At 44.2% G+C, this 11,682-nt stretch overlaps 1 protein-coding gene across 1 annotated transcript; it reads right to left on the bottom strand.

Annotated features, from left to right (window-relative positions):
• Nucleotides 1-11: 11 nt before the first annotated feature.
• M6PR (mannose-6-phosphate receptor, cation dependent) lies at nucleotides 12-9,766 on the bottom strand. Its single transcript, XM_008697491.2, has 7 exons — nucleotides 9,571-9,766; nucleotides 5,549-5,728; nucleotides 4,476-4,642; nucleotides 3,200-3,309; nucleotides 2,788-2,918; nucleotides 2,126-2,252; nucleotides 12-1,640 (listed from the first exon to the last, which is right to left on the bottom strand). Exons 2-7 carry the CDS (start codon nucleotides 5,725-5,727, stop codon nucleotides 1,518-1,520), a joined length of 837 nt encoding a protein of 278 aa, XP_008695713.2. The 5' UTR covers nucleotide 5,728; nucleotides 9,571-9,766; the 3' UTR covers nucleotides 12-1,517.
• Nucleotides 9,767-11,682: the final 1,916 nt, after the last annotated feature.

Consider the following 11,682-nt stretch of genomic DNA (forward strand, 5'->3'; position numbering starts at 1 on the left):
AACTTGTTTGTTTGTTTTTTTAATCTTTTAAATGTTTTTATACAAAAAATGTAGTTTTTTCCTTTTTTTTTTTTGCATTTTTAAAACACCAGTGTGGGGGAGGGATGCAAACAACTAACAAAAAAGATGCTTTTATAACATTATTTTCCCTGTTTAGAAAGAAGAAAAGAAAATCATTCCAATAGTATTTAAAAGTCCAAAGATGAAATAATTTCATTTTCTTCCCTAAAGGCTATTAAAAGCCCCTGCCTATTGATTCCATCCTCCTGTGTCCAGTGGAGCCATGTTACTCTTCAACGGCCCAGGTTCACTATTAAAGACAGACTGGGCCAGGCTTCTGGGCACATGGCCTAAACAAAAAAGTGGAAGCATCAGAGGATTCAAAATCTCTCCCCACAGAACGCTGTGGGCAAGAAGATACTTCCCTGAGCCAGAAGGGACAGGTGCAGCAGCATTCCACACCCAGAGCACAGGATGGCAAAGCCCTAGATGTCCCACCTCTGCTTTCATTCCCTTTCCAGAAGATTTGCGGGGGGAGAGGGGGTGTAAGAGGGGAAGTCGACATGCCTGTGAAGAAAGTGCAACATATTTAGAAATACTGGTAGAGGGAAACAGCTTAGAAGAAAAGCTTTGCCAGCTTTTACTGCAAGTGGGAGAAGAAAGCCACTGAGGAGATCCCACTACAGGTAAATAGACTTCCTTTTCTGGAACCTCTGTAGCACAGGAGGTCCGATTCCCTTTCCCTTTCCCAAGGACTAGACTTCTGGATAAGGCATTTTGGCCACATATGGACCAATGACCACACCAATGACCACGAGCCCACAATCCAGGGCCCAGTTCCGGCCAAAAGGTCACTCCAATGCCAACAACTGATGTGATGGTGTTTTATAATCCTCTAAGTGGGAAATTAAACATTTCCCCCGTCCTAATCCCAGAGGCGGGAGAAGCAAGTCTGCAACATCTCCAGGCTCAGACCAAATGGCAATACTTGGAATGCAACCAAGTAATCACCACAGAGTAGTTCCAAGCAGCAAGAAATTACATCCAGATTCTCATGGAGACTACTGTAGGGTACAGAGTAACAGCATGAAAGCAATCAAACCTTGTATAAATAATATTTCTTGGCCTTTTTTTTTTTTTTAATTAAAGAAATCCAGTGTCTCAAAAACTTGTGAAAATGTGTTTAAAAAAGTCAGGGAGCCTGCCACACTTTTTTGCTCACTGTAACTATCCTACTTGTACCTTCTGATACCAAGAGATAGTGTAATAGCCTCTTCTGCACAGGCCCTATTATTTTATCTGTCCCACAACTGTACCTCTCTAGAGGAAAAAGAAAATAGGGAACGAAGGGAAGGCATTTCTACTAGTGAGAAAATGCAAATCAAAAGCAAACTGGAAAGCAAGAGCAATTTAGTTAAGGGTGGGATGAGAGACTGGAGTGGAGACTGCTTAAGAAATCTGGCTGCGTATGCTTTGGTTTGGGGGACTGAAGAAGCAGCTGGGCATTTAAAGTGCAATCACATTGGTAATAAATGGTCATCCCTTTCTTCTGACTCCTCCCCCAGCTGATCATCTCCCACACCACGATATGCAGCAGGCACATTGCGGGGTTTAGAACGGCACACAAAGTCACAACCATCCTGTAGAGAGAAGCAAAGGAAGGAAATGATAATATGGAATCACCAACTTTGAGGATGAGGCAAAATATACCTATGGTCCAAGAATATGGCAAGAACTAGGTTTCTTCAAGGATAATGAAGATAAAATCCAGGAGCTCTAAGGACCAGCCTAAATTGAATTTATGGCTAATGGGAGAAAAATTCTAATTAGGTCTTACTTTCTCCCCATACAGGTCCCTTAACAGCTTTATCAGATTCCTCAATTTAAGCAACAATGTTGCTCTTCTAGCCAAGTCTTTAGCAAGGCCAGACACTAAGATGCTATGCTATTTGTTACTTTGTACTAGGGCCAACAAGTACTTTGTACTTGGTTTGCTGGGACTTCCATGGGTTTAGCACCCAAAGTTCTATGTCCCTGGAAATCCCTTAGTCTGGGTAAACCAGGATGGCTGGTCACTCATCCTTCCCCACAGGCTACAGACTCAGCCAGCAGTCCTGTTACTTACTGCTACCAGGTTGCCAAGATCTTGCCAGAAGGCTAAGTGGGGAAACTGCTCCATTCCCTTGGCTCCCACCACCAGTCGCTGGTATAGGAATCCCCCAATGATATAGACCGCGACCAGTGATGCAAACCTATTGAGGAAGAAAGACATCTCTACTTAAACACCAAAGAATAGCACAACTCTGATAACAGAGATAATCTTTATATTCATTAGTGGTTTCCTAGTCTGTATTCTACAAAAACGGAAAAAATAAAACCACCCAAAACAGGGAGGGTACCTCATTTAGAAAACCAATTAGAACACTGTCTAAACGCAAAGGCTCAGACAAAAATACGACCTAGTGACTCTGACCTATAGCCAAGAATAGGCACTATTAGTTGTACAGTTCCATTTCTCCAAAAGTTTTTATAATCTAATGGGACAGTATTAAAAATGTCCAGTCCTCCAGTAGTGGGACATAAAGCATTTCCAAATGCAAATATTTATTAGGGGTGAAACGTATATCTAATTTTTTTAAACTGCACAGAGTTTAAAGAGGATTCTCACACAAAGTTCTCCCCTTCCGATTATAGTATAGTGCGTGCACACACACAATGTTTTTAAGTATCACCAAGTAATTGAGTTTAAGAAAAAAAAAAAAAGGTTTGGATTGATAAAGCACTCACGTGACTAGTAAGATAGAACCCACACTGAGGTGAGAGATCTCTGGGGAACAGGCCAGGCTGCTATCCATCTCAAAGAGGTAGAAACAATCTTGCACTTTGCCTCGCTCCTCAGTCACAGGGTTAAAATTGTCCTAATGATGAAAGGACAGAACACAACCCTTACGTGGTAAACTGTTTCCTTTTGACTCTTATTTAGAAAGAACCCACAAGCTAAAAAACATTTGCTTTCTCCTGGTTCAATCACTTTTTTTCCACGTATGATGGAAGCCAGGTGTCTGTGACACAGGGAAAAACTGAACTTCTAGTCTTCTCTTATCCATCCTGATGTTTCTTGTCCCCTCCGGAAATTCTCTCCCACCTCAGGTCAGCCCTCTCATCTGCTCTCTAGGCTCGTGGCCCCGGGATGCCTTACCGCTAGTGTGTGCCGACTGCAGGAGATCATCACCACGGCGCGACGCTGCTCCATGCCACAGTGATTGTCATATTCGTCACCCCCTTTATAGATCAGCATGATCCAGTTACCTGAGGAAGGACAAGGAAAATGCGCTCTGGGGCGGGGGGAAACGCAGAGCCGGCCTGGGTGCAATTCCTGAGGACTGAGGTGTTCAGTGAAATTGCTTTTAGTTAAAATAATCTGTATCGATGTGAGCTCTGCATACCGGCAACACCAAGCTAAAACCTGCTTCTTTACGGCAGCTCTGTGTTCCCTTAAGACAACTAAGAATCAGATTTATGTAAGAATAATCTGAATTTTCCACATTAAAGGCAGGCAACCGATAGTGAAAAACAACGAGGACCCATACTTTGACACTGATTCGAATTTCCTGAACACCTGCTAACGTCAAAAGAAGAGGTTCCATAAGTCTTAGATGGCAGGGGAAAACCTAAGATTTAAAATTAGCCACAGATAAATGCAAGGTGGGTGATTTTTAAGATCGGGAGCCATTTTTTCTTTAATATTTATGGCATCCAAATTTCTTTTGCAAAATATTCTTTGATTTATCACTCACGTGAGGAGAATAAGATAAACGTTCTGCTTCTAATCTTGCACATGAAGAGACACAAGAAGATGAAATGAGTTTTCAAAGTCACAGGACAAGTAAACCCGAGCTGGGTCAAAAATCTAGTCTTCCAACCCCTATCCCCAAACTCTTGATGTTATTTTTCATTATACTATTGATACAAACAAATATCTGCACTGGAAAATACAGTTATCTGCTTAAGGGAGGGAATTCGACCACAGGGGCTCACGTAGTTCCTTCCAGAAATATGGTTTTATGACTTTTGAGCAACTAATCACCATAGCACAAGTTGGCTGGGGAAGTTTTTGTAGACTGGTTTGCAAAAAAGCTTAATCTCTGAAAATGTAACTGGCAAAACTGGACTAATTTGATGAGAAATGGTCGTTGTTGGCATTTTCCAGCCTGGTATGAAAAACACATTAAGCTACAGAATCCCAGCTGGAGTCTTCCTTATGCATGAGCTTTTCATTAACTTTAAAACAAACACATAAAGGTCCCGAGCCATGGCTCCAGAGGAGCTGTGCAAGTACGTATCTTGTGGTTTATAGTCTCACGTGAGCTGAAGCATGTGTACCATACGATACCCTGAAGAGAATGGAAAAGGCTGCCACAGAATTGGCAGAGGGATCGACTAGGGATCAATTAATCCACGGGGGAGAGTCTTACTTCCATTGAAGATGTGAGTCTCGTTGAGTCTCCCTACCACTGTCTCCTTCCCGTTACTTTTGTTGATCTGCACCAGGCCTGCCCCGGAGGTGCGGTTGCCAGCTTCCCGGCACACCCTGAACACGTAGATATAGGTGTCTGGGCCCTGGCCCGCAGTGCTCTCAAAGCTGTAAGGAGAAGGGAGGAGAAAGAAGGAAGAGAAGAGTTACTGGCTATTAGCCCTAGGACAAGCAGCCTCTCCTAAAGCTGCCTTCCCACCCTCCCACCTCCCTACCCCGCCTCCAAGTGTGCTCAGTTTATTTATCTGACGTCACAACTAAATGTGCTAGTGAGTATTTGTTGATCATGAGACAGCCACGTAATAGTGAATAATTTATTTGTCGAATGAGACAATCCTAATTGTTGATGGTGACTGATTAAAACACAACATCCAGGGGCGCCTGGGTGGCACAGCGGTTAAGCATCTGCCTTCAGCTCAGGGCATGATCCCGGCGTTATGGGATCGAGCCCCATATCAGGCTCCTCCGCCATGAGTCTGCTTCTTCCTCTCCCACTCCCGCTGCTTGTGTTCCCTCTCTCTCTGGCTGTCTCTATCTCTATCTCTGTCGAATAAATAAATAAAATCTTAAAAAAAAAAAAAAACAACACAACATCCAAGACAGCTAGATATTCTAGAATACCTGTTCTAGACTATGCTGAAGTGTCAGCTGCTACTTCCCTGTGAATCAGGATCTATGTTCATGGGAAGTATCCCAGCCATGGTCCCTTGTTCCTTGAAAATCATCTTCAGATTTATATACCTGAAGATTCCCGACACTTACGATGTGCACAGGCCTCACTTCTAAAGTCCTATTAAATGGAACTAGCAAATAATGCTTTTTAATTCCTACAAGCTGGATCCAGTCTTGAAAACAGCTACTCTTCTGCATAAGAGAATTACACATTGCTACTAAAAACTGGGCGGAGAATTTGCTCTATAGCATTAAAAAAAAACAAGGGGGTGCCTGGGTGGCTCAGTAGGCTAGGCGTCCGACTCTTATTTTCTCAAGCCCTTCAAAGCTCTTCTCATTTACCTTTTGTTATACAGTGGTTGCAGCCTCTTCAGTAGAGCCAACTCTTTCTCGGACTCTCGACCTTTTTCTCCCACCAGGTCGCAGGTTTTTTCTTCCGTCTGCCAGGATTCTCTTATTGCCACAGCTAGGAGCAGTGGCAGGAGCAGCCCAGTCCTCCAGCAGCTGTAGAAGGGGAACATCCTTTTGGGAGAGGGTGTGGGTGTTGAAGAAGCAGAGAAAGACCAGGAGAGGGGGGAAAGAGACAAAGCACACAAATGTGTAATTTTTACAGTTTTATCTTCCACCCATCGCTTATTTTACACTAGTCAGTTTTCCTCATTATCACGAAGTTGGGTTTTATTTTCTTGTGTCTACTTCAAGCTTTTAGCTTTCACCCATTATTTTTCCCCTGTCCTTTAATATTCAGAATAGGATTCTTAATCTTTAGGTTTCTCTTTTTCTTTTGAGAGACTGCAAGCATCTTTACTGTTTTGTTAAAAGTCAGAGTGCAATATCTCATATTTATTTACTTATTTCTCTTTAAAGATTTGATGTATTTATTTGGGAGAGAGTGAAAGCGAGACAGATCACAGAGTTCCAGAGAGGGACAAGCAGACTTGCCATCAAGCAGAGAGCCTAATGTGGGGCTCGATTCCAGGACCCTTGGGATCATGACCCAAGCCGGAGGCAGTCGCTTAACCGACTGAGCCACCCAGGCACCCCGCAATATCTCACATTTAAAGTTTAATACTAGCTCATAAAAACTGCTTCAACCTGTGATTCTTCCTTAGATAACACTCAAATTATAACTTAACACTTGATAAAGTCTATTTGAAAGTTACTGAGAAAGACGTAAAATAGGGAAAGGGACTTCAGTACTTTGGGTCCTAACTTCATCCAACACCCTTTGTTCATATTCACCGTAAGAAAGAGGACTAGAGATAAACACAGCCATTGCATCTAAAAGTTGACATTTATCTACTTTAATGGCACATCTCTGAAAACACATGCAATCATTCAAATTACAGGAAGAAGAAAATCCACTAGGTCGAAGTGAGTGAAGATGTCTTCCAAAACCCACCTCAGGCTCTACATGTCACAAATCTGAAGAGTTTCTAAATTACCAGTAAGCAGAGCTGTCTTTGTACACTCTTAACTGGTGACCATTCTTGGGAATCACTAAATCACTTTCCAATTCACCTGTTCCTTGTCCTGCTCTAGGAATGGAGACACTCGGCTCCATTTCCCAAACTCACTTTCTCTTCTCTGATCATTCATCTTCACGCCCAGGACATACCGATATACCCTTGCAAAAGACTTCACCCTGCTGTCCGTTAGTTAATGATCCTCCAGGCCATTGCAACTTGTTACTTTCATAACAGTGTCATGTTATCATACAAAGATTTAATTCTTCCAAACTTTTCTCACTTGTAATAACACGCTTCCAGACTACGAGCCTAGACTTTGGTTTCTACTCTGTAAAGTCCTCTAATTCTTTTTCAGGCTGGTTCATCAACTCCTGTGCATTTCTAGAACATAAAACTAGGCAGAGCTTAATGGGGACTAGTAAGTTTAAAGATAGGAAAATGGAAACTCTGAGCCCTGGCTGACTTTTCTCCACTCCCCTAAACAAACTTATATTTGACCTTCTGTTTTCCACACTCCACTAAGGCAACAAAGGCTTGGGAAGTTGGTCTCCCTGACTTTGTGTATTTCTTACTTACTTTCTTTTTTTGGGTAAGATTTTATGTATTTATTTGAGAGAGAGAGAGAGAGAGCGAGAGAGCACGCGCGCATGTGCAGGAGCATGGGGAGGGGCAGAGGGAGAAGCAGGGAGCCCTGTTGAGCAGGGAGCCTGACCTGGGGCCCGATCCCAGTTCTGGGATCATGACTTGAGCCGAAGACAGATGCTTAACCAACTGAGCCACCCAGGCGCCCTGACTTTGTGTATTTCCAAAATCAACTCACTATGGCAGTATTTATAAAGCGTTTCCGTAGAATAATTATCACCAGTCATAAAGTCTGAGGCCCCCATAAACACATTTAAAGCACTAATAGGAAACTTAATAGAGTGCTTGCCTTTTACTCTTAAAAGCACTTAACACGCATTAACTAATTAATCCTTACAAAAACCCTACACAGTAAATACAATTATCGCCCTTATTTTACAGATGAGAAAACGGAGACACAGCCAGTGGAGTGACCTAGAAAGTCTGGCTCCAGAGCTCATGGTCTATACTTAACCACTGCATGTGTATCCCCTTTCACATTAATTTTTTGGGGCTCAGACTACGCAGCCAAAGCCTTGCTTTCTTTTTGACAAAGCAGGAGGAAGTGACTCCTCACACAGTTCACTGAATAGGAGGTGGAATAAAGAACTCAAACCTCAAACTCCTACCTTCCCTAAATTAACTCATTGCTCAACACACTATGTGACCAGTAGCGTTCCTAAAAAAATAAGACATTCCTTTTATTAGACTGATTTAACATGCCATGCTCCTTATATTCTCTCAGGATCTAATTTAAGATTTCAACATTCTGGACTTTCAAGCTTCTTCCCCCCAGGACCGGTTTTCTGGAGGGGATGCTCACACAGTAGACTGGGTTCTTTGGCCTCAAAGTTAGTTCCTTATCCGTTAACAGTTGATGATTTCTTTTCCCAAATTAGAACAAAGAATCTTACAAAATTGGGATAGGACAAAGGGTTAAAGACCCTGCAGTCTGCATTAGTGGAGCTGAACTATCTTTCATGTGCTTATTGGTTCAAGAAGTTAGGATGAGAATCAACTTATACTCTTCTCTCTTTTCTGCTTAAGGTTTTTCTGTTTGAGCTGCTTCTCTTTGATTTGGTGGCAAATGCTCTAAGTGCTTTATCTAGATTATGTTTGTTAATCTTCACAGCCCAGAAAAGTAAGTATAATTTCTCTCATTTTACAGATGAGGAAACTGATGCTTACAGAGGTTAAATTATTTGCCCTAGGTTATACAAGTATTAAACATGTATGAAGTTGGTGGGGCAACTTGGATGATTCATGGCATTAAGCTATTTTCTGGAAAACTTGTGATAAATACAGGGGTGCAAAAATTTATTAGGGAGAGTATGAAACCCAAAGGCTGTGTAGTTCCCTTTTAATGTGCTACAATTAGAGCCTCAAGATGCAATAGTTTGTCTAGACACTTTGGAAATAAAGGGCAGGACTTTAAGATTTTGAAAAATCCCCTTCAATTTTCTTTTTCTAGAACAGATCTATTTTGGTAAAGCTAAACAATCATCTTCAATGGGATGACCAATGACTAAGCCAGGAATTGGGAAGCAGTTCACATCACTGGGCATCTGTAGCACTCTTTCCCACCCCTCAAGACTAGCCATGGGCATTTTCCATTTTTCAGTGCAATTTCTACTTTCTGCTGTCTGGCTCATTCCTGAGGTAGCGGCCCTTATCTCCTTTTCCCAGCAGCCTACCCTTTTAGAAGAGAAGCCCTACCTACCTAAACCGCCCAATGCTGAAGAGCCTTAGAGAAGTAGCTCTAGGTCCCATAGGCGGAAGCTCCCTACAAAGAGAAAACACTAGATAAGCCCTCTAAGTAGCTACTCCACACCATACACGCATGCCCTTCAAACTTCTTCCAGGGTTCTAGAAATTCTCATTCCGTCTAAGTCTCCGGATTTCCAACTGCCTACGGCCGTATCCTCTCCAAAGGATGCCACTTTACCTTCCTCCACGATGCAGGCCAAAAATTCCCTCTACAGGTATCCAGTAATACCTCAAACGACTCCATACCCAGGGTCCTTCCTTTCTCTGCCTTCCAAATACACGTCGATTCCCTCTCCGGTCTTGGTAGGTCCTTTCTCCCTCACTCCCTTCGGGACTCTGGAACCCCCGCCCTCATGCCACCGCCTCCATTCTGCCCTAGGACTCTTTAGCTGGAATTTTGGCTTAGAACCCTGGCCAAAGGAGACTTAGCGATCCCATCCCCTGTTACGGGTACCGAGGCGTGAGCGCTCTCCAGCTCCCCTCCTCCTCCACGCCCCTCATACTCACGTGTCACGGGCAAAGGGAGTAGCCAAGGCGCAGAATCCCCGGCTGAATACCTGTCTGGGGCTGGGAGACAGGGCCAGCGAGGAGCCAGCCACAGACCCCGGACCCAGAACTTGTGTCAAAGGCCAGCGTTCCCCAATGCGCCTCGCTGTGCTCCACTTCGGGAACCGGAAACAGGAAGCACCAGGCGTCCTCTGGGCAACTGCTCCTCCCACTAGACCCCGCGGCATGTGACCACAGAACCATTTCGCCCCTTTCCCCTTCCCGGTCCCCTGGCCGATCCCAGACGCTGATTGGCCAGGATCCTGGGCGTGTAGCTCCGCCCTTGTCCTATCAACTCCAATCACTATCGAGATTTTCAAGTTGAGTCCCACCTTTTTGGGTCGTCTTTCTACCAATGGGGTCCCAGAGTCCCGCCTCCCTGCTTCTCCGCTCGCGGAGTCACGCGCGGTCACGCGGGGTCACGCGCGGTCACGCGCCAGGCCCACTCCCCGGTAGGTCCCACTGAAGAGGGTACGCGAGGGCGGGCGGCGGAAGCGGAAGTATGGAAAGGGGGCTGTCGGCCAGGCCTCAGTGGGAGCTGTAGTTCTCACCCCAGGTCTCTTCGTCTCGGTACTTCCCCAGCTCGTTTGCCGCCTGCGAGAGGCGCTGTTTCGCCGTCTGCCGGCCCCGAGTCCCGTTGTCTCCAGGGTCGGTTCCTAGAGGATCGCGGACGGCGATAGTCGCGGTAGTGCTGGCTTTCTTAAGGACGTCTTTGTTTTTTATTTCCCTTCTACAGTTCAGTACGTTGGGGTCTGTTGTTACCGATACTGTTTTCGTTAACCTTGTCGTCCCGGTCATTTTGCGTAAAACAGTGCGACCAGTTCTGTTCGCCAGAGGTTTCGTGGCATTTTGAGTGATGAGCGCTTTGTAGCTAATTCTGTTCACTCCATCCTGTCCGCATTCTCGTGTCCTGGGGAAAGAGCAATTCACCTTTAGTCTTTGTGCCTTTGCCAGGATCCTCTGCGGTTTCCCTCAGGTGGGTCTTACTGGTCGCTGAAGTCCTTACTTACTTACTACTTGCTGAAGTCCTGCGCGTTCCTGGAACTTGGTTCAAATGCTATTGCTCCCGTGACTTTCTGCATGAACTCTTCGGAATGAAGAACTCCTTCCTCTAAATGCCCGCTTATTGACTCTACCTGGTTTTAGCCCGATTTCATTCTGCTTTGACTCCTACGTTGTTGTTGTTGTTGTTGTGTGTGTGTGTGTGTGTGTATACCCTACGTTGTTGTTGTTGTTGTTGTTGTTGTTGTTGTTGTGTGTGTGTGTATACCCTCTTTTCGCGGGTAGGGACTGGATTTTGTTTCGTCCTTCTCCTCACCAGAGCTAGTACAATGTTTTGAATTCAGTAATAATAGAAGCTAACACGTGCATAGTTCTGTGGCGCCGGCACTGTTTTAAGTGCTTTAAAGGAGTACTGATTCATTTAATCTTCGCACTAACCTTGAATTTTAAAGGTGATGGTGGCTAAGTAACTTACTCTGGGTCCCACAGCTATTAAGTTACGTTGTTAGTATTCAGGTTCCCTAATTTAGGTGTAAGTTAGTTATATACGCATATAGTCTTCAGAGTCCAGGCTCTCAAGCAATACTTTATGCTCACTGTATAGGATCCTGTATTTGTTTATTAATTGGTACATTCAGTTCAGCCAAGGTGGTTATCATGTTGGGTTGGGTTTGAATGTGTTCTCAAGAAAAAAAAAATAAAAGGTGAATTTCTTTTTTCTTTTCTTTAAAGATTTTATTTATTTGACAGAGAGAGACACAGCCAGCGAGAGAGGGAACACAAACAGGGGGAGTGGGAGAGGAAGAAGCAGGCTCCCAGCGGAAGAGCCTGACGTGGGGCTCGATCCCATAACGCCGGGATCACGCCCTGAGCCGAAGGCAGACGCTTAACGACTGAGCCACCCAGGCGCCCCAAAAGGTGAGTTTCTTTCTAATACTAAAAGTAATTTGTAATCAGGAAATACAGAGAACGATAAAACAAAAATCCATAAACCCACCAAGAGGTTGTGTATTTCCCTCAGGAATATGTTATCCGTTTCCTTTGTAAAAACATTTAATGTCATCAAATATT

Source organism: Ursus maritimus, unplaced genomic scaffold (assembly GCF_017311325.1).
Source record: "Ursus maritimus isolate PB19 unplaced genomic scaffold, ASM1731132v1 scaffold_26, whole genome shotgun sequence".
In the NCBI taxonomy this organism is placed as follows: Eukaryota; Metazoa; Chordata; class Mammalia; order Carnivora; family Ursidae; genus Ursus; species Ursus maritimus.

Coding starts and splice junctions, on each gene's coding strand:
- M6PR (XM_008697491.2), bottom strand. CDS start 5,727: ATGTTCCCCTTCTACAGCTGCTGGAGGACTGGGCTGCTCCTGCCACTG. Junction 3,310..4,475: donor GACTCACATCTTCAATGGAA/GTAAGACTCTCC, acceptor GTCCTTCCTCAG/GTAACTGGATCATGCTGATC. Junction 1,641..2,125: donor ATCTTGGCAACCTGGTAGCA/GTAAGTAACAGG, acceptor TTCTCTCTACAG/GATGGTTGTGACTTTGTGTG.